The sequence below is a fragment of the Pieris rapae genome, chromosome 22 (genome assembly GCF_905147795.1).
Source record: "Pieris rapae chromosome 22, ilPieRapa1.1, whole genome shotgun sequence".
Lineage (NCBI taxonomy): Eukaryota > Metazoa > Arthropoda > Insecta > Lepidoptera > Pieridae > Pieris > Pieris rapae.
Genome location: NC_059530.1, coordinates 6,402,266 through 6,422,668, shown reverse-complemented (window position 1 = coordinate 6,422,668; position 20,403 = coordinate 6,402,266). Strand labels below are relative to the sequence as shown.

The following is a 20,403-nucleotide window of genomic DNA, read 5'->3' as shown; positions in this document are numbered from 1 at the left end:
CGAAATTTCTTGATTCAGTCGCCGCGGTCAAAGCCCGCGATAAAATCTATGCAATATAATTTAAAAAGTAAATACTAAACAAACAGCATGGTGAAATATGAGCATACATCTTCATTATACTAAGAACAACACGCAAACATACAAATCACGGTTCAAATGTATATTTTGCGAAAACGTTAAAATCTCTAGTAATAAGCGTAGTCTAGATACACTAGGCATCCCATCATCCAACTTGGCACTTCATTCAGACGACCTCGTTTTGTCCATGACTATATCCAGATGAAGCATCCTAATTAACGAGCTTGGTCTGGATATACACAGAGGCTCATATTTTTAAATTGTATATTTTTTTCCCTTCATGAATTTTTCTCCTTTGAATAAGTACTAGTCATGTTTAAACTTGTATTTTTTCTTTAAATATAGTAACTAGCGTTGGAAAGTTTTTGTGAATAAATTGAAATAGGGAGGTACTAAATGGTTTTAATTTGAACTTTAAATATAATTCGTCGAGTATTGAAGTCAGAGCAAAGACTGCTTAATTTAGATTTTATCTATTGTTTACTCATAATGTTTTTATTATATTGTGGTAGTAAAATATTAATTTCGCATATTCTGCCACACGTAGGTATTGGCGTACCGTCTTATAATTTAAAGGTAGAAATTTACATAGTACATATTATTAATCATATCATCATAGTCAAATCTTATACATATATCATCACATTATTAAAATCTTAATATATATAAATCTCGTGTCACAATGTTTGTCCTCAATGGACTCCTAAACCACTAAACCGATTATAATAAAATTCGCACACCATGTGCAGTTTGATCCAACTTGAGAGATAGGATAGTTTAAATCTCAAATTATAGTCGCAATTTTATTTTTTGCAAATTATTTGTTTATTATTTGATATTGTATTTAACAGATGGCGCTGTGTTAAAAGTACCAACGTTTCACATAAGCTATTTACCTTACTCATCTGTTCCCTTAAATAGCTTACTACTATATTGTAATATAACAAAAACCTTAGCCACAGCAACGCTTGGCCGAGTCTGCTAGTATATTATAACATTACCAAATGAATATTAATTATTTTGCTTCAATCAAATAGTCATTTATAAGTTTATTCAAAAAGTCGATTCAAAACTCTAGTAACATTTTTTTTTGTTTGTAATTTTTATTAACCTTAATTGTCATACACAAAGTTTTTCCTATACAATTCATAGAGATACATATCATTTATTACAAACATAAACGTTAAATTCAAGATTTTTCCTTTTTCGTAATTGGAGTTAAACAGAGAGAATATATTAAGGGCTTGTTTCACAATGTATGGTTAAAGTGCCAAATAGCTATGCAACACATAAATTATTCGAAAGATAAATGTTCCCAATAAGATACTTCGCATTTCATGACGTATAGCGCTATCTGACAGTCGTGAAACGCAAAAATACCGTTTATCCTACCAATAAGTAATAAATAGCTTATTTGGAACTTATACGAACAGTGTGAAACAGGCCCTTAATGTTTTGAATTTTGCATTTGTTCCCTCTTTAAATTATATCGGCTTAAACCAAATGGTTTCCGAACGGAAAGTTCACACATTAGAAATCGAATTTCTTCCTCACGTGTAACTGCTAATTGTTCAGTTTCTAAGTTCACGCTCTGTTCAGCGTAAAGCTTATTAGGAAGTTTGAAATTGTACTACGTGTATTGAATCGTTAATAGTAACGTGAGTTACGAGATCACATAATTAGAACACAAATAGTGGTGAGTGACACAAATGTTTTTTTTTTATAGAACAGGGGGCAAACGGACAGGAGGTTCACCTGATGTTAAGTGATACCGCCCATGGACACTCTCAATGCCAGAGGGTATCACTTTAATCGTTGCACAACTGAGTGTTTTGTATGGTAGTTTTTGCTCCACGTCTATATGGAACCAGCTGCCCACTGAAGTATTTCCGAATAATCGACTTAGGGTCCTTCAAAAGAGTAAAAATTCTTGGAAGACCCGCAACGCTCTTGCGAGCCTTCTATGTGAGTGTCCATGGGCGGGGTGGTATCACTTAACACCAGATAAGCATCCCGGCCGTTTGCCTACTATGAAAAAATCCTTAAACAGTTATATAAACTTCAAGTTATTTGTTTCTTTCTATAAATTTTCCAGTAATATATTATACATTTTTATTGAGGAGGTCAATGACCCTGAATCCTGATTGATGTAATTCTAGTCTGGATGTAGATGGCACCAGATGGTTTTTACGGTCTTCCTAATTTCCTAAATAGCTTCAGAATTATGTAAGTTTCCTAGGATTTGTATTCAATCCCTAGCTTTCATACATTTCCGGTAACATATAAACTAAATCAGCAAACAAATGCAGCTAACATTTTAGCTGCAAATGTATTTAATCAATGCAGTAATGCAATTTCGCTTGTTTACAGCACAACGCCGAGCGTCTCCTCAAGCTAATTGAGACCGTGTACCGCTGGCTGCCTCTGGGAACAATTATCAACAATCGTGTATTCGTTGTTCACGGAGGAATATCTGATACCACCGATTTGGATATGGTGAAGAGTCTAGAACGTGATAAGGTAATTTGTATGATTTTAAAATAAATGGTGACTTTGACCAGTATAATACTCGAAACAGAACTAATCTAAACGTACGACCAACTAGGCTCCAGCAAAAAACCACTGTTTATAATTAATAAATAAGTACATTTTCTTTCCTAGGTGTAAGATTTGGAAACACTTTTAAGTAAAAAATACCTGTGTCAGGATTCCCAGCTCTTGCATAAACTTAATTCTAAATTCCTTAAAATAGTTACATTATTTAACCTTATTTTATTTATTTTTCAACTGTTATCAACACGCCTGAGTGCATGAGTAAGTGTGTGGGTGCAAATGTGTGAGTGAGTGTATGAGTGAGTCAGTGTGAATGTTTATACTCGTATGTAAATTGTATCGTTTTTCAACAAACTCCCAACCGAAATAAAATAATTATCACTGAATAAATTCCAAACTCTCGAAAAATGCAAACGAAATAGGCCTATTTATAAATTTTCAGATTTAAATGATTCTAATCCTTGCGATGAATATTCTCCAGATCTAACAATTTGTATGAAGAGTATACAAGAGTGGTGGACGGTTTCTTTTTGATTTGTACGCCCTTGACATAGTAAATAAAAATGTAATTTAACATTTTCCTTGTTGACGTTTATAAGTGTACTTGGTTATATGAATAAAGTTATTTTGAGTTGGAGTTTGTATATAAGTGTAAGATAGGTGTACTGACGTGAGAGCTACTAAATAAATCTTTAGTGGATATTTTTATGGACGTTATATGAATTTAGCTTATACAATGAGTTTGGAGAAATAGTATTATGTTGACTTAATTTTCTGATTTACTAGTTAATAGTTTAAAGTAAAAATAACAGTTATATTATTGATTTTTATGCGTTAATGATATTCATTTCCAACACGCAAATGTATAACATAATCTTAACCTACATAACAATAACAAAAAGGTGCGTACAAAGTAAACATTTCAGAAGTGAAACTTCTTTGTAAATTAATTATTGTTTAACACATACTAATAAAATCTACCAAGAAACCAAGAAATTATGACGATTAAACAACTATATTTGTAATTAAAAAAAATAGCTCTCTCCATAGTAGCTTATCATTTAAAAAAGTCAAATACACAACTAAACGCAATACTCGTCGAGCGAGTTTGCTTATGTTGCCGAAGCCGCGTACAAATTATTTGAAGAAGTCTATTACGTATGAGGGTGTGCAATTATTTAATCAATTACCATCTAAAATTGGCAATTTTGGTTCGTTTGACAAATTCAAAAAGGCATTAAAGATGCATGTTAGAGTCAACATAGTTGACTAAACTTGAGACGGCTAATGGCGACGTGTATCTCGCTTGTATATAAATATTAATATTAAGTTTCTCATGTAAATATTTTTTTGTAATGAAAAGAAATAAAGTTCTTTAAACATTATTTATTGTTTAGCTGAGTTTATAAATAAGGAAATTGGCGGTGTGAGAATTTAGTTTTATATTGAGATATAGTACATACATTAGAGATATATATGCATATAATTTATAAGTCCTTCCACGCTTTTCCAGAAGTGCTTTGTTATTTTTTTTTATAGAACAGGGGGCAAACGGGCAGGAGGATAATAGAGCATGTTTTGTTACCGATTCATGCCTCTTTATTTAATAAATTAATTATATATATATATTTTTTTTTATACATCGTATTATCGAGACACGTTGGTTCTGGGTACCTCAGGGAAAATGTTTAAATTTAGTTTAGTTTTTTAGGATCAATCCACGAGGCAACTTGAATTTCAAAGCAAACTCGGAATTCGAAGTTTTGAAGCAAAAATTCCAACTTGTGAGATGGAGCTTTCTAACTATTGTAACTTAAAGGAAAAATTTAAAACTAAGTTATCGCGGATCAGATAAACTAAATATTTTAAGACGAGTTCTGACGAACTTCACTTTATACAATATGACTATTGATTCACGTGTTATATATCTTTATATAATACACTTCTGTTTGCGTGTTTGTTATTAAAAACTTAACATGGACCGATTTTCATAGTTTTTGTGTTTAATTGCATTAGTACAATTAGAGGTCTTTGGTTGTTTATGGATTTGACAAAAAAATTTAATCAAGAATATATTGAAAACACTTTTACAGATTGAAGCTATATATTATAACTGTATTACAATTTTTAATTAAGTAACAAATTTTAAATTTTATCCCGACGGTTCGCGTGCTCTACAGCGTGCGTGATCACAGTGACTGACGAAGACAAAATGTGTTGAATGCATTATTCAATGTAAAAAAGTATCACAGCTGTAGAAACAGTTATATTATTTGTTTTTATTTCCCCGGATTTACTATCGACTAAATTCACACGAAATTAAAGTCGACACACCTTTTCGAACTTTCTGGGCGGGAGCACTACTGAGTAGCGATCGCACAATTCTAGAACGTGCGGACTCGCTATCTCTTCCGCACACTATTCTAGAGTGATCGGTCAAGCTTCGAGAAGGTTCCAATCTTCCCTCTCGCGTATCATACCGTCCTTGTCCTACACTTAGAAAATTCGTTTCAGAATATTACTTATTTCTTATTAATAACCAGGCCTGAAAACGCCTGAAAACGGGTCCCCTAAAAATTGTATCCCTCGTCTACACTTGTTCTGAAACTGACTAACAAAATATTTCAGCCGCCTGAAAACTAGGGTAACATTATGTAATTTACGATTTTCTAATATGGGGCGGACCCTCTCCTGAAACGGTCATAAATCATATTCTGCTGAAAGTTCTCTAACTAATGTAAAAATCTAAAAACACTGCAGTTGACCCGTCTTCGTAACAATATACTTTTACTTTGACAATGACATTATCAGTAAATATATAACGAAGACACTCTCGAATAGTTAAAATATAACTAAAATACGTGCCATTGAATATTTAATAGTTTTCAATAAAAGTGATTAAAACTTTTCATTTTCTGCGCGAGTATTTCCGCTTAAGCACCGAGATTTTATTATTAGATTATCAAGTTATAGAGTAGTAGAAAGTTTTACGGAAAGTGATGAATTTTATTATAGGATTATATAATTTAATTAAATACGTGCTAATTCAACGTGCCCTGGGTTTGATTGCTGGTAAAACAATTATTTTGTAGCGGGTAATTAACTTTTAAACGATTTTATATTTTACCAATAACAATATGATCATGAGAGCAAACTTTATGTTTCTACATGGTTTGTGGAATAATCATTAGCCTTGAATTGTTTAAAACATTATCAAATCAAATCAAAATTTATTTATTCAGTTTAGATGCGGCTTAAGGCATGCTTATGAATGTCAAAAACGTTTACAAAATTCGCGAAAGAACAAAACTACGCCATCCGTTCGCAAGACTACCAGGAGGTCTTGTTCTGAGAAGAACGGGCAAGAAACTCAGCAAGTTTTATCCTCCCTTTACATACAATAATTCAAAAGTAAATGTCATAAACCACAACGTCATTTAAGTTACATACGTAAAAATAATATAAAATCTGTTCTGTGATTTACCACATTCACCATTACATTACATTACATTCACAACACTTCCAAGAGAACAAAGCAAATTATAACAATATAATTAGACCTATTGCCAAGCGTTTTTATCTTCTAGGTAGTCATTAACTGTGTAGTAACCTTTACACATTAAGGTTTTTTTAATAAATAAACTTAAGAGTACCAGATTGTAAAACTCGTCATACTGAGTTGTTTGAAATTATTCTACTACGAACTATGCTTGAAATAATATACTTCAGTTTTACGTTAACTACTACTAGTTTTGCTAATCTTTTCTTCGAATACTAGTCTTCTTTCGCGGTTTGGAAGGAAAGACTAAGTTCACCTCTGGTGTGTTTAGCAAGGCGAGACGGTACTTCACTCTAGGCCTACTGCAACTCTATAAATACCGAATTCAGTTCCACATGGACTACAGTCCTCACCTCTGGGCGGGAGCTCCCCAGTACCAGCTTCTTCCACTTAACACTTAACATCAGATGACCTTCTTGATCCTGACCTTTTGCCTTCTGTTCCATAAAAAAAAACATCGTCAATCTATTATCTTATATAATAAGGAGTATTCGAATGACGTATTACAAATTATCTCCAAATGCCTAGGAAGGAGCTAAGCAAATCGAAAGGATCAAAAGGCACATATATTTACACACCCCCATACTGTACCCACACACACCTTAACAAACGCCTTCTATGTGTATCGTATTAAATTAAAACACTAAAATATACAGAGTCCTTTCAAAGTCAGAGCCTTGGCATAATGGCTTCAGTGAGTGACTCTCATCCCAGATGTCGTAGGTTCGATCCCCAGCTATGCACCAACGGGCTTGACTATGAGCGCATTTAACATTCGCTCGAACGATGTAGCAAACCATCGTAAGGAAACTGGCTTGCCTAAGAAGCAAAAAAAACGCGGTGTGTCAGGCACAGGAATACGTTCACCTACTTGCCTATTAGATTGACAAATGATCACGTAAGATATAGATAAATCTGAAGCCCAGATCTAAGAAGATTGTGCGCAGCTATATCTTAATCACTCAAATATTATTATTAAACATTTCGTATTATTATTGAGTTTAGCATATGCCAGTGCAATAAATATTTTATTACTCAACGAAATAAAATATTCCCAAATTGAAGTTCACTAAATAATTCGGATCGCGTTTTATTGTCACTCAAATGGACAACCAATTTTCTCCATTTACTGCTTGCGTGTTTCATCAATACAAATAAGATCGTGATAGCCTCTGCTGCCTATGGTATAGCACTTATAATGCTCTGTTAAATATGAATTATAATTAAGCCTTATTTATTTATTATTTAAACGCACACGAACGTTGCTTTAAAGTTATACAAATAAGAGCGAATGTGTTTTCGACAATAGGTGCAGACGGCGTGCACAGATAATGCTTATTATCTGTGCACGCCGAACATAACATAAAAAAAACCGCTAAAACCTTTTTAGGTCTAGACCTCAGATTTCTGCTTCATGATCAGTTGTCAATCTAATAGACTTGCCTATTTATATAAGCAATCAGAGTGAATGTGAAATGTGCACAGATACAAGTCCATTCGTGCACAGCCGGGTATCGAATCCACTTTATGGATGAGAGTTGCACGCTAAACGGCCTTTGTGTGGGACTTGTGTTGTGGGAGTGATACTTTGATTAAGAAGTACCATAGGCGGATAGTGAATTCGTGGGGTTCTGGGCTATTACGGGAAAGACAGACAGTTTAGACAACAGATTTACAGAAAACAAGCGACAACAAATCAAAACAATTATTTATTTATTATCAAAGGACTATGTTAGTGAAAATGTCAATATTAATAAGGGTATCATATGTAGGTGGCAGGTAGGTTATTTACATGTATTTTAATAAGAACAATGACGCCATTACAGTACACGAAAGTTCAAAGTTCAATAGACCAATTCAACAGCTCATTGGTCGCGTGTAGTATGTCACCATTAGGGCCAGACTTTAAAAAATAAAAAAATATGTTTATTATGGAATATTATTCCTCGTCATTAAATTTTGATCGGTTGACAACCCTACTCACCGCCAAAAACAGAGAGGACAAGAGAAACAGCCGGCGTAAAAAACTCTCGGTACTCTTTAAAAATAGATAATCATCATAGAAAATGACTATGGCAAACAAAACTTATTTTAAATTCACATCGCAAATTAATCAAAGTAGCCTGTCCTGCACTAGTCCCTTTTATCAATAAGATAATCGTTGCCGGTGTCCTGGATAAGCAGGCACAGAGTTCCAATTAGATTCGTGCCAAACATTAGACTTCTACATAGTTTTTTTCGACGAAAATATTTTCAGTATCAACTCGTATACTATATAATAAGCTAATTATTTTTGAAACTTCTTTAGGCGCATGAGGTAATTTATTACGGATGAAACGTCATAAAGACGTGCAGCGTTTTTGTCGAAGAAAAGAAAGAGATTGATTGCGACGGCAAACACTGCGATGCTATTATATATATATATATATATGTATATATATATATATATATATATACTAGCGGATCCGACAGACGTTGTCCTGTCTACACGTCTTTAATTTCAAAATTTCAATTTTTTATAAGCCATTTTGATGAAAATTATTATTCAAATGTTATGACAATATCTAACGATCCAGCACATGGTCACACACGATATAACACAATGATAACAAAACTTTTTTTAAATTTCGGGACAGACTAAAATTAAAATTCGAATATTATTTAAAATTTGACACTGCGATGGTAGCGCCGTCTGTCGGATCCAATGTAAAACATTCCAAAATCAACAACTACTAATAAATTAAAAATTAATTAAAAAAACATTGTCCAGCTGACAAAATTGTGAATCTAAACCATCCCCAGATCCCCTTGAACATACACAAAAAATTTCATCTAAATCGGTCCAGTCCGTCAGGAGGAGTTCAATATATATATTAAGATATATTATATATTATTTATTATTGTTGATACCCAGTATAATATATTAACATTTATTTAACTTACATAACTAAATATAACCTAATACATCATAAAATCCGTTTTTAGTAATCACGTGGAATATAATCCTACGATACATGCTTCCAGCTACTTCCTTTATTTTCTGATGTTTTTCCATTATGATCTTCTTGTCCAAGCTGTTCCTCCTGTATATCGTCTGCCCATATCTTTCTCTGTCGTCCTCTTTCCTATTTCTATCGCGTATTTGCCATTACGTGAAAATATTATCCATTTCAACCTACTCTTGTCATATGTTATAAGGCCACCTAAAATATAAAAAAACTATTAGACTTTAATAACACAAAAATGAAATGTGAATACAATTCACCTGTTTAAGCCTAAGCGGTAAGTTTTTTATTTATTGGTTTCAGTACGCGTCATTGCTGCGACCACCAGTGGCTGAGGGCGGGGCTCCAGGTGCCGAAACCATTGATAAGGTGGAGTGGAAACAGGTATGTTTGACACAATTATTATTCCTGTAATAAAACTAGGCTTATTTTTTTAATTACGGAGCAGTGTTGGCCTAGTGGCTGGCATCGTAGGTTCGATCCCCAACTGTGCACCAATGGACTTTCATTTTATGTGCACATTAAACATTCGCAGGAATGATAAAGGAAACCAGCGTGATTGATAAATCCTCCTGAAATAGATAGATATCTGAGGCTGCGACCAAAAAAAGTATATAATATATATATCTATACCATACCATACCATACCTATATTTAGATTTTGTATAGGCTACTATTTATCTAAATATCTATCTATGCTTAGTTCAAATGTACCGTCTTACAGAAAAGTTACGTCTGATTCATGTTTCAAACACGCCATTGTGAATATATTTTTAAACTTTACAAAACTGTATAAAACTTTTGCAGTTTTCAAAGTTAATCCATGTGGATGTGATGTGACCTTTGATTTTATTTATTTATTTCGTAATGCAACACCTAAAATAATATATATCACAAAAGAAACGATGATACAGATATAGCCAAAGATGAAACACATAATATTTACAAAAAGCTTCCAACATTTACAAAAGGAAAAATCAATAAGTATTATACAATACATTTAACTCAGTTATGCCTAATTCGGCGTTGTGTGATGGTGTGAGAGTTTAAACAAGTTATACGTCTTGGCTGCGCGATTCAACCGAATTTTCAAACGATATTTGATGTTAACAATACAGTACTTCAAAATTAAAATTACATACTTCTTGTACGTTTACATAAACTAATATAAGCATTATGAAATTGCTCCCAATATTCATAAATATACTTGGAACAATCTCTCCTTTGCAACAAATTGCCAACAGGCCCATTGCCTATTATTAATTTAAGACCCTGATTGTTTATTATGCAAACTAAGAGCAATGTTGGCGTAGTGGTTTTAACGTGACCATCCCTGGGGTCCTAGGTTCGACCCGGCTAGACGCCGATGGACTTTCAATTTCAAACTCTAATTGTGCATAATCAAATAAAACTAAACAACACATTAAAATGTGTTTAACATTACTAGAATGTCATAATCTTGCCCTGAATTTAAAATTTTGAAAAGGCTATAACATCGCGTGCTTAACAGGATGGTACGGCATGACACGCTAAAGAACGCGAAACTAAACACTAGAATGACACGGTTACTACTCTAATGAAGTTATAAACTTGTATGAAAACGTCCATGAATCTTACTTCTAAGACGTCCGTTTATGCAAGTCATTTCGACATATATCTTCGCTGAAGAATGATAATCTCGTTTGTCCAGTGAATCAAATATTGCAGGAAATGAAAAATTTTTGCTTTTCGTCAATGTTTGTTATTGTGTTTTTGTCATAGTTTTAAATTACTTTAGATTACACCAGATAATTGTCATAAGAGTCTAAGAATAGAAATCGGTGATATTATATAGCCGATATTATCCTTTTTTAATAGCTTCAAGCCTGGTACATAACTTTCACGTCGCGTAACAAATGCCCAGACAATGGCCAGGGCACATAGCTCGAAGAACCTACAACCGATGGGGTAAAAGAGCCCTGAATGAAATCACCCACTCCCACCTGGTGATGGTGGAGGAAAGCACCATCCACAACCATTGTCTGAAACTGACACCAAATATCCTAGGACTTCTAAAAAATCAGGACAGTTTTGAGCAATAATTAAGCTCTTTGTGTTCACACAGAAGCTTTCAAAATATTCGAGATTTAGCCTGTTCAAATGAAGTTACAACCCAGTTGCAAAACCAACTTCGTTAGCCAGCTTTCCGTCGACAAACTAGGTATTGCGGCATGGCTGGATAACACATCGTCTCTTGTGTAAAATTAATCAATAAATCATACATTTGATATATTTATTTATTTATAGCCTTATAACAGAATTATCAATATATACATTATAGCTACTGTTTTTGTTGTATATGATAACTGATTCTGTGTGCTCACTGGAAAAATCCAGAAAAAATGGGGGGAAAATGGGGAAATAAATGGGGAAATGGGGGGAGAAAACATTTGATATAAGCAATTGTTAATTTTTGCGTAGTTCTTAAATATCATTTTTCACGACAAAAAAGAGTATAATTTTTTATGACCCTTCAAACCGTATCAAACATTTTATTATAACTTATCGATGCACATTTATTAGAAGTTTAGACATACAAACAAGGACGGAGCTATGTAGACTTTACTAAAAGGGTTTAATTTTCACTTGAAATAATCAATTTACGCGCGAGAGAATATTACCGCTGAAACGCGAATAAATAATTAAAAGTCGTGGAACAAGGTCTCTCAAATTCGCAATTTTGTGTCAAAGATTTTTCGACTACAATATTTCTTTGAATTTAGGTTAAGTTGATTTACGTGTTTGTGACTACCTATATATATTTTGATTTGAGTATTGGCTTGAAAAATTCCGATTAAACATTCATCATTTCATAAAAAAATAATCATTGTTATACGTAATTTAAAACGAGAAAATTTTAACGATTGAAAACAAGTTGTTAAACAAGGCAATACAATAATTTTTCCTAAAATATATTACTACGACTTAATTATAAATATCTAAGTTTGCTCAATGATAATTTATTAATTTATTCCCATTCAACTTAAAGTATAATGCAAAAGACTGTCACAATAATCGCATACTCTGGTGCTAAAGTCTGAATTTAATATTTTGTGAGGTCCCAAAGTTTTTGATGTATACAGGAGAGATACTGTCTCAATCCATACTATTTTTTACTAAAGTCGAATAGGGCGTGGATATTATGAGAATAGACATAGACATAGACATATTATTTATTACAAACAAAACACACACACATAAATACACAACACAGCAGTAATCAAAGAGAAAAAATTAAATAAAAGATATAAAGAGAAGTATATTAATTGTTTCCTTTTCCCCATCGGTTCGTCTCAAGCATATATTGCGTGTGTGCTGTGGCTGTAAATGGCCCTGGCTCAGCATTATGCTGAGGAGCAGAGTGTTCCACAGCGCTGGTCATTCTGCCAGAGACCACATCAGCTAGTTGTATATATCCATTTCTCCATCAGTAGCTACAAGAGGATCTCTGCTGCTGACGATATGTTACGCGCATGGTTAGCTCGTATGAGACTTTGTTTGTTGTAGGCAGTAAACTAATTAATAATAATTACTTAATAAAAATACCTTTTAAAAATATTTGTTTCGTACAGTCAGCAAAAATTATATAATAACAAACAATAACACTAAAAATATAGCCAGATATAGAGTACATAATATTTACCTACAAAAAGGTTTAAACTTTTAAATCAAATTTTATTTTAACTTTGTTTAATAGCGCATTTTAAACTTTTTTGATCGTTAGCTTCTTCTCTAGGAAAATATTTACTTCCGTATCTTATTTCAGCATTTTTTTATGAATAGAGCATAATACCTACAGTCTATTCTCGAGATTATTTATCTGCAACTTTTCGTAAGTCCATCACAATTTATTTTTATATTTTTAATTTGATCGAGATTGTTAAAAGCATCTTTTACAGTGAACCTTTAATAAGTGCTCTTGAACATTTTCCCCGAGAAAGTAATTTCTCACCCAGACCGCTTCTGTCGTAAACTAAGTTGTATTACTCTATTTCATGTTCGTATTAAATAAATTTGTACAAGGAGTACAATTCAAGTGCATATTTTATTATTAGAGAGATTTTAACACACATATGTGCTTTGAAAATTATAATTAAATTTTATTTTAACTTTGCCAAAGAGCGCGTTTAATATGATTATAATTACTTATTAAATGTTTAAACGTATGAAAGAAAGGGAAAGGTTATAATTTAATTAATGTTGTTATCCAACACCCAAATAATGAACTTTAAACATTTCCCCCAATGGTAACCTAGCAAAGCTGTAAATTTCTTTCATAAAACTAAGGACCTTAGGAAATACTAGAAGGGTTTGGCATTTGGTCGTACTGAAGCCGAGGATGGCCATGGGCGAGAGGAGATGGTTACTTACGGGGGAGCAAAAAAAGATACTATGCTAAAATAAGATATATAATATTATGTAGATAGACGATGCTCACATAGATATTTACAAATATTGCAACTATAGATTTATATTATTTTTTCTAAAAAATTAAATGATTGAAATACAGTCAGTGTGTGAGCCAAATCAAAATTGATTTATTAAAACAAAAGAAATATAAACCTACATAACTAGATTAGAAAATAGTTGATTTTGTCAAGTTTTAATGTTTTTTTATGTTATATGAGGCAAACAGGCAAGAGGCTCACGGGTTTAGTGAAACCGCCGCCCATGACACTCGCATTTCCAGAAGGCTAGCAAATGCGTTGCCGGCTTTCAAGTATTGGTACGCTCCTTTGCAGGACCCTAGAGTCCTATATATATATAGCAGAATCAACGTTGTTATATTTCATATGCCTGCCAAAAACAATACAATCCCGACTGCAAAGTTTGAGACCAACAATGCTTTTAACTTCCGGCTTCAACCGTCTTCCAAATTGTCCCTATGTCAAAAACATTATATGGGATATTACTAAATCTTATCTGTATGTCAGTTAGTTACTGTGTAGTATTAGAAATACTCTATATTAATCATATATACGCGTTTCTTTGAACTTTTATTAAGTATTAATTGAAGCCTTCGACGGGAATGACTCTTAGTAGTTTAATATTTAAAGACATGCACCTGTTACAAAGTAATCAAGAAATCGAACCCATTATTAAACGAGTAATTCGAGCTATAACGTACATACTATATATTAAAACTTAGTTTCCAAAGACACATACTATGCATTAAGATAGATAGATATGAAGTTAGTTCAACCAGTTTGACTCAATCTCAAGTTTGGATTGATTGTCCGTTAAGTGTACAGACAATTGTTCTATTTGGCAGTGTCTATAGTGTTGTAATATTAATATACTAATTTCTTGCTGGGAAGACGAAATAAAAAAAAACAGCTGGTCCCAAATGGATCCAAGTAGCCCATTTGAGAGAGGACTGGCTATCTTTGGAGGAGGCCTTCACCTATTGAGAAGTTCTTAGAGAAGAATAATAGTTTAAAAATAGGAAAAACTATATTTAGGATACAAATTTAATTACTAACAAAAATAACACTAGTATGTAAGTAAACTTAATTAATGTAACTTGTTCTGCTGTAAGAATTAAAAGGCTTTTGTTATTTTATTTTATTATTTATTAATTTCTTTCGGGTCTGTTAATAAATACATATGTTTGTCAGCATTGTTTGTCTAGTAGGATCGGTCAAGTGAGACGTTGAGTGTTCGAATTAGGTAGCAATCAAACTGTTTTTCTATGTATGCGCAATGGATTTCCCCAAATAAAAAAAAGTCTTGTTGCCTAGGAACGTTTAGGAACTTTTTAAACGTTTCGTTCAGTCACTTGTCTGACGGAATATTAGCGACTTAATTGAATATCGATCTTTAATTAACCGTCTAGAGATTCAATAAACACTCTGATTTAATTACTTTACAACGAGAGATATACAATCCATAAATAAATATTACAGCCTATAAGTGTCTTAATGACTTCGCACAAGACTCGACAACACAATTACACAAAAACCATATCCAATTTGTCATTACCAATTTCCCTGTCTCCTTATTCCATTCAATTGAGTTAGCTGTTCACAGAGTGTGTCATGTTATTACTTGCCAACCGAGCGAATAACCTCTAGGGACCTAGTAGTCTTGGTACTTTAGTATGTACAATCTCTCTCATAAAACGTCTTTACTCACGGCCTATATTAATATTAAAATACTTTTGCAATTTTAATATTAATTTAGGCCCTCTGGCATTGAGAGTGTCCATGCGCGGCGGTATCACTTACAGGTGAGCCTCCTGCCCGTTTGCCCCCTGTTCTATAAAAAAAAATATGGCTCACTCTGCTCAAATAGCAGTGTTGGTGTTCAGTGTGCGACTCTCATCCCTGAGGTTTTGGTTCGATCCCCAATCGTGCAATAGACTTTCTATGTGCACATTTATCGTCGCTCGAACGGTGAAGGAAATCATCGTTAGGAAACCGGCTTGTCTAAGACTCAAAATAGACGACGTGTTTCAGGCACAGGAGGCTGATCACCTACTTACCTATTAGATGATCATGATTCAGGTACAGGTTCAGACCTGTACCTGGGCCTCAGGGCCCAGACCTAAAAAGGTTGTAGCGCCACTGATTTTTTTAAAATAGTTTATTAATTTGGCTGGTTTTGGCGCTTCACTATATGAATATAGTAAGTGAAGAAGCCAAGTTTTACTTTGTGTTTACCCTCAGAATCCTAAGTAATTTCAGCCTGATTTTACTAGCAGAACCTACCTAATAATATTCGAGATTCTTCTTTTTATTATAACTCAGAATAAGTATTAGCGTGATAAAAAGGAAACGTGGGGATACGTTTGTCCTTCGTTCTCGTGTGCCATTGTTAATTTGCAAAAAGAGATAAAGCAGTCGTCTTGTTTTATTAGTTTGAAAATAAAATTGTATGTGACAGATGTGGTGTCTCGGGAATGCTGTAAAATATTGGAGAAATAACCACTTCGTGTTTGTAGCCATTAACGATGTTTTATTCGGTGTTGTTTATTTCAGTGCGTGCAAATAATAGTTTTTAAATTTAAAAGCATATAAATAGGCGCAGCTGACCTTTTAGCGTGATGTTCTAGGGAATTTTAAACTAAAGCTATATCGAGGTATAAGATAGATGTTTCTGTGTCCGTCTTAGATATTTATGTTACAGTTAAATCGGGCCTCCTTCACTCTTTTACCTAAGCAACTTATGTTTTTTTTTATTATTAATTATATATATATATATATATATATGTGTGTGTGTGGTTGATATAGAAAAAACCACAGAACAACCTAAAAAGATTTCATTCCGGAAAACCGAACACTCTCTGGGGTAGAATAGCAAAATGTGTACTAAAAAAGTAGGCTAGGCATTAAAGAGAAACGAACTTCACGGGGGTAGTAATAATATAAAACATAAAACTGTCTGGTACATTCACAGGTTACGGCACTTGACATTTGTACAATGTGTTGGAAAACTTATTTTCCACGCGAAAACAGGTCAGTATAAGCTCACGTCGTTATCACACGTGACTTTGACATGTATTCGTAATGGTAAGCCACAGAGTATATTAATGAATACGTGATCTGTGTAACTGATAACATTCTATATTCAAAATCATAAATATCAAATCATAAATTGTGGAAAAATAAGACTTGGCTGTATGGACTAAAGTCCTTTGCCTTTCCCATTAGGGATAAATTGAAAAAAAAATTTGAAATTGTGGCTCACGTAGAAATCATGAAGAAGAATGTTAGAAGTTACGGCTTGCGTACATTTTTGTATTTTGTGAAGCTAGGTAAAATATTTGTTAATAAACTTTCTTTATTCACGTTCCTCAACAAAATATGATTTAAAAGAATTTGGAGGCTTTCACTCCGTCGGAGATCCTGTGCTAATATTAAATATAATAACATAAACTTAATGTAATCATTTTAATAGTACTCGATTACATGTATTTTTTTTATTCGCGGCCACAGCTTTTTATCCTAGGCAAACCTTAGTACCTGTGTAATGCTAATTAACATTAACTTGGTAAGTCTAGGCAAACAGAGTCTTGGCCTCACCAAGTTAAGGTCAAGTTAAAGAACGTTTGAGTAAAAATATTTTTAATATTGACACTAATTTTCACTGAAAAATTTCCGAACCAATTCGACTTTCGCCCGAACCCGACAATCTCAGATTGTTTTCAATCTGAGATTAATAATTATTGGCCATGGCAGTCGATCGATCTTCTATCTGCAATCTAATCCTTTGGCGACGGATATAATGCAATCTCTTCGCTCTTTAAACTCAAATTAAATATAATTTGTAAATACCTGACTCAAATAGAAATTTTAATGAGATTAGAGCAGAATATTATTTTTACCTGCCTCGTTTCAACACCGTACGAGCCGTACCAATGCAAAATTTCATCAACACCTTGATGTTTGGACTTCCACAGTCGGTTTCACATGGAACTTTCTTTTGCCAACTAACGAACTGTGGAATCGACTCCTGTATTCTCAGAGAGGTACGATCTCCAACTATTCAAAGTTAGATTGTACTTCTCCCTCAAAGACAATGCACCCCCTACAAATGGGTGCCCATGGACAACGACTGGCGTTTATGGGTGTCCCATAGCCCAAAAAATATATATATAAATAATAATATAAATATATAATAATATAAATATATATATACAAAGCTCATTTTTCATACATGACTATGATAACAATCGTTCTAGGTCAACATTAAACGCTGCGTCATCGTTAAGCAATTGGAGTCTATTCTTGTCATTTCCATAACAGACTGTATATTAGTGTAGACTCTTGGGACATGATAAGGGCGTTAATGTATAATAACTTGGTGATTCATGGGTTTGAATCGCGTGATTATAATCGTTTATTATCTGTTTAGGCTTTTTTTGAAACGTATTCAAATCAAATATTTTATTCAAATTAGACCCAAAATGGCAGTTTAAAGGAGGTTGGAAAATATGCACTCAAAATTTCACGAAAATCCGTCGAGCGATTTTGGAGGAAATACAAACATCGTGACACGAGAATTGTATTAAATATTCAAGGTTTATATGCTAGAGCAGCGATAAAAGCAAGGATCCTTGATGTCACTTGAATAACTTTCAGTAAATTTGCGCTTTTAACACTCTTGTACGGATGAAAAAACACCTCGTGAGGAAACCAACTTATCATTGACCATCGCATGTCAGGCACAAAAGACTGATACTCCAAATAGTTCAACCCAAAATAAAAATTTCGGTCCTATATATATATATATTTATTTATTTCAAACAAACACACATTATCTTTACAGCCAATGCCAATATGTAATTAAGAGAACGCTAACACAGTCATAGCATAAATGTCGCTCATCAATAATAGCTCTTTAAAATGAAAATTATAAACAAAATTATATTATGAGGCGTTTCTGGCAAAGTGGGGCACAGCTCCTTGATTGAGGATAATTACTCGCTTATAACACAATTATTATCGTGTTATTATATTGCGATAAGGCGGAAAATTGCTACACTCGTTCTCATTTTTATAAAGTATTTTTGCTTCTATTTCCTACTGTTTGTTATATACTCTGACTACTACAATTTACTATATGAAGCGCAAATTCGGCCCCATATGGAGTACTGTTCTCACCTCTGGATGGGGCTCCCCAGTACCAGCTCCTTCCACTTGACCGTATTCAACGAAGAGCGGTTCGAATCGTCGACGACCAAATCTCTCTCCGAGCGGCTTGATCCTTTGGTAGAGATGTGGGGTCACTCTGCATCTTCTACCGCATTTACCATGGAGGGTGGTCAGAGTTTTTTGGATTAATGCAGCTGAGTTTCATCATCGGACTTCGAGGCAAAATACGAAATTCCACCCGTATCACTTCGATGTCTGCCTTTCTACAACTGCGCGTTTTTCGAGTCAATTTTTGCCGCGCACCACCACTTTTTTGAACCAGCTGCACACTGAAGGATTTCCGAAAGAATTCGATTTAGGGTCCTTCAAGAAAAGAGCGTACCAATTCTTAAAAGGCCGGCAACGCTCGCAAGCCCTCTGACATTGAGTGTCCATGGGCGGCGGTATCACTTAACATCAGATGAGCCTCCTTTTGCCCCCGGTTCTATAAAAAAAAAATGTTCCATATGCCTTGTTCTGGTTTTACCTAACTATAACACAAATTATGAAAATGTTGACATTTTCCACCTAACCAAAGAGGGTGACAGGAAATATTTTAAGGAGCGACAAGACTTTGAGTTCATTATAAATATTCTATAAAATATTAAGTTGTAGTTTGCATAATGTTTCATTACAGTTTTCTTTTTTTATCAATTATAGTACTTTGGATTTTAATCAAATTAATAACATCCTAATTAGTTGCTTATAAGTTGCTTATTAACATATGAATTGAAACGGTTTCAGATTCAGCTTTAATTCAATGTCCCGACTTCTAATAAATCGACTAATGTAAACATCGTATATATACAAAAACTTGTATATATATTTCATTTGTTTAATACATTTAATCCCCTTCAGAATTCAAAACCAACATTTTTATAACAATTTTTTTAATTATAAGTTCAGTTCTATTTCAAATGGAATTTATACTTTAGGTTTTGTCGTAACCATATGTAATTGTAGTTAAGCAGCTTCTGTAAATTTATAAATAAGCATTTGTATGGCCTGAATAAACATGATGTATGGCCTGATATCTGTTATTTATCAAAATAGATACATTATAAATGAAAATGATATGGAAGGGCGGCCATACTGCGCCCTTGTATGTATGTGTATAGTGTAAACAATTCCTGCACTTTCATTAGGTCCGTTGTCCTGGCTAATTAAGCCAGCCTAGTTCCTTCTCAAAGTGTTCCCTTAATTGGGGATGTTGATAGTGCAAATGTGCGTGTTTTGTAAGGTACTAGCAGACTCGGCCAAGCGTTGCTGTGGCTAAGGTTTTTGTTGTATTACATAATAGTAAACTATTCAAGGGAAACGGTAGGAGAACTTATGTGAAAGTAAAATAGCTTATGTGAAACGTTGGTACTTTTAACACAGCGCCATCTGTTGGAGTGGTGTCAAATTATAAACAAATAATTTGCAATAAAATAAAATTGCGACTATAATGAAAGCTCTAAGCTATCCTATCTCTTAAATTGGACCCGACTGCTCACAGTGTGCTAATTTAATTTAAAATCGGTTTAGTAGTTTA

General features: G+C 33.6%; 1 protein-coding gene across 1 annotated transcript in view; it reads left to right on the top strand.

Moving 5' to 3' along the window:
• Positions 1-20,403, top strand: part of LOC111001984 (serine/threonine-protein phosphatase rdgC) — a 90,648-nt gene that overhangs the window by 56,552 nt on the left and 13,693 nt on the right. Inside the window, exons 9-10 of the mRNA XM_045633237.1 lie at positions 2,449-2,598; positions 9,499-9,579. Coding sequence (XP_045489193.1) covers positions 2,449-2,598; positions 9,499-9,579 — 231 coding nt within the window. The remainder of the gene's footprint in view (positions 1-2,448; positions 2,599-9,498; positions 9,580-20,403) is intronic.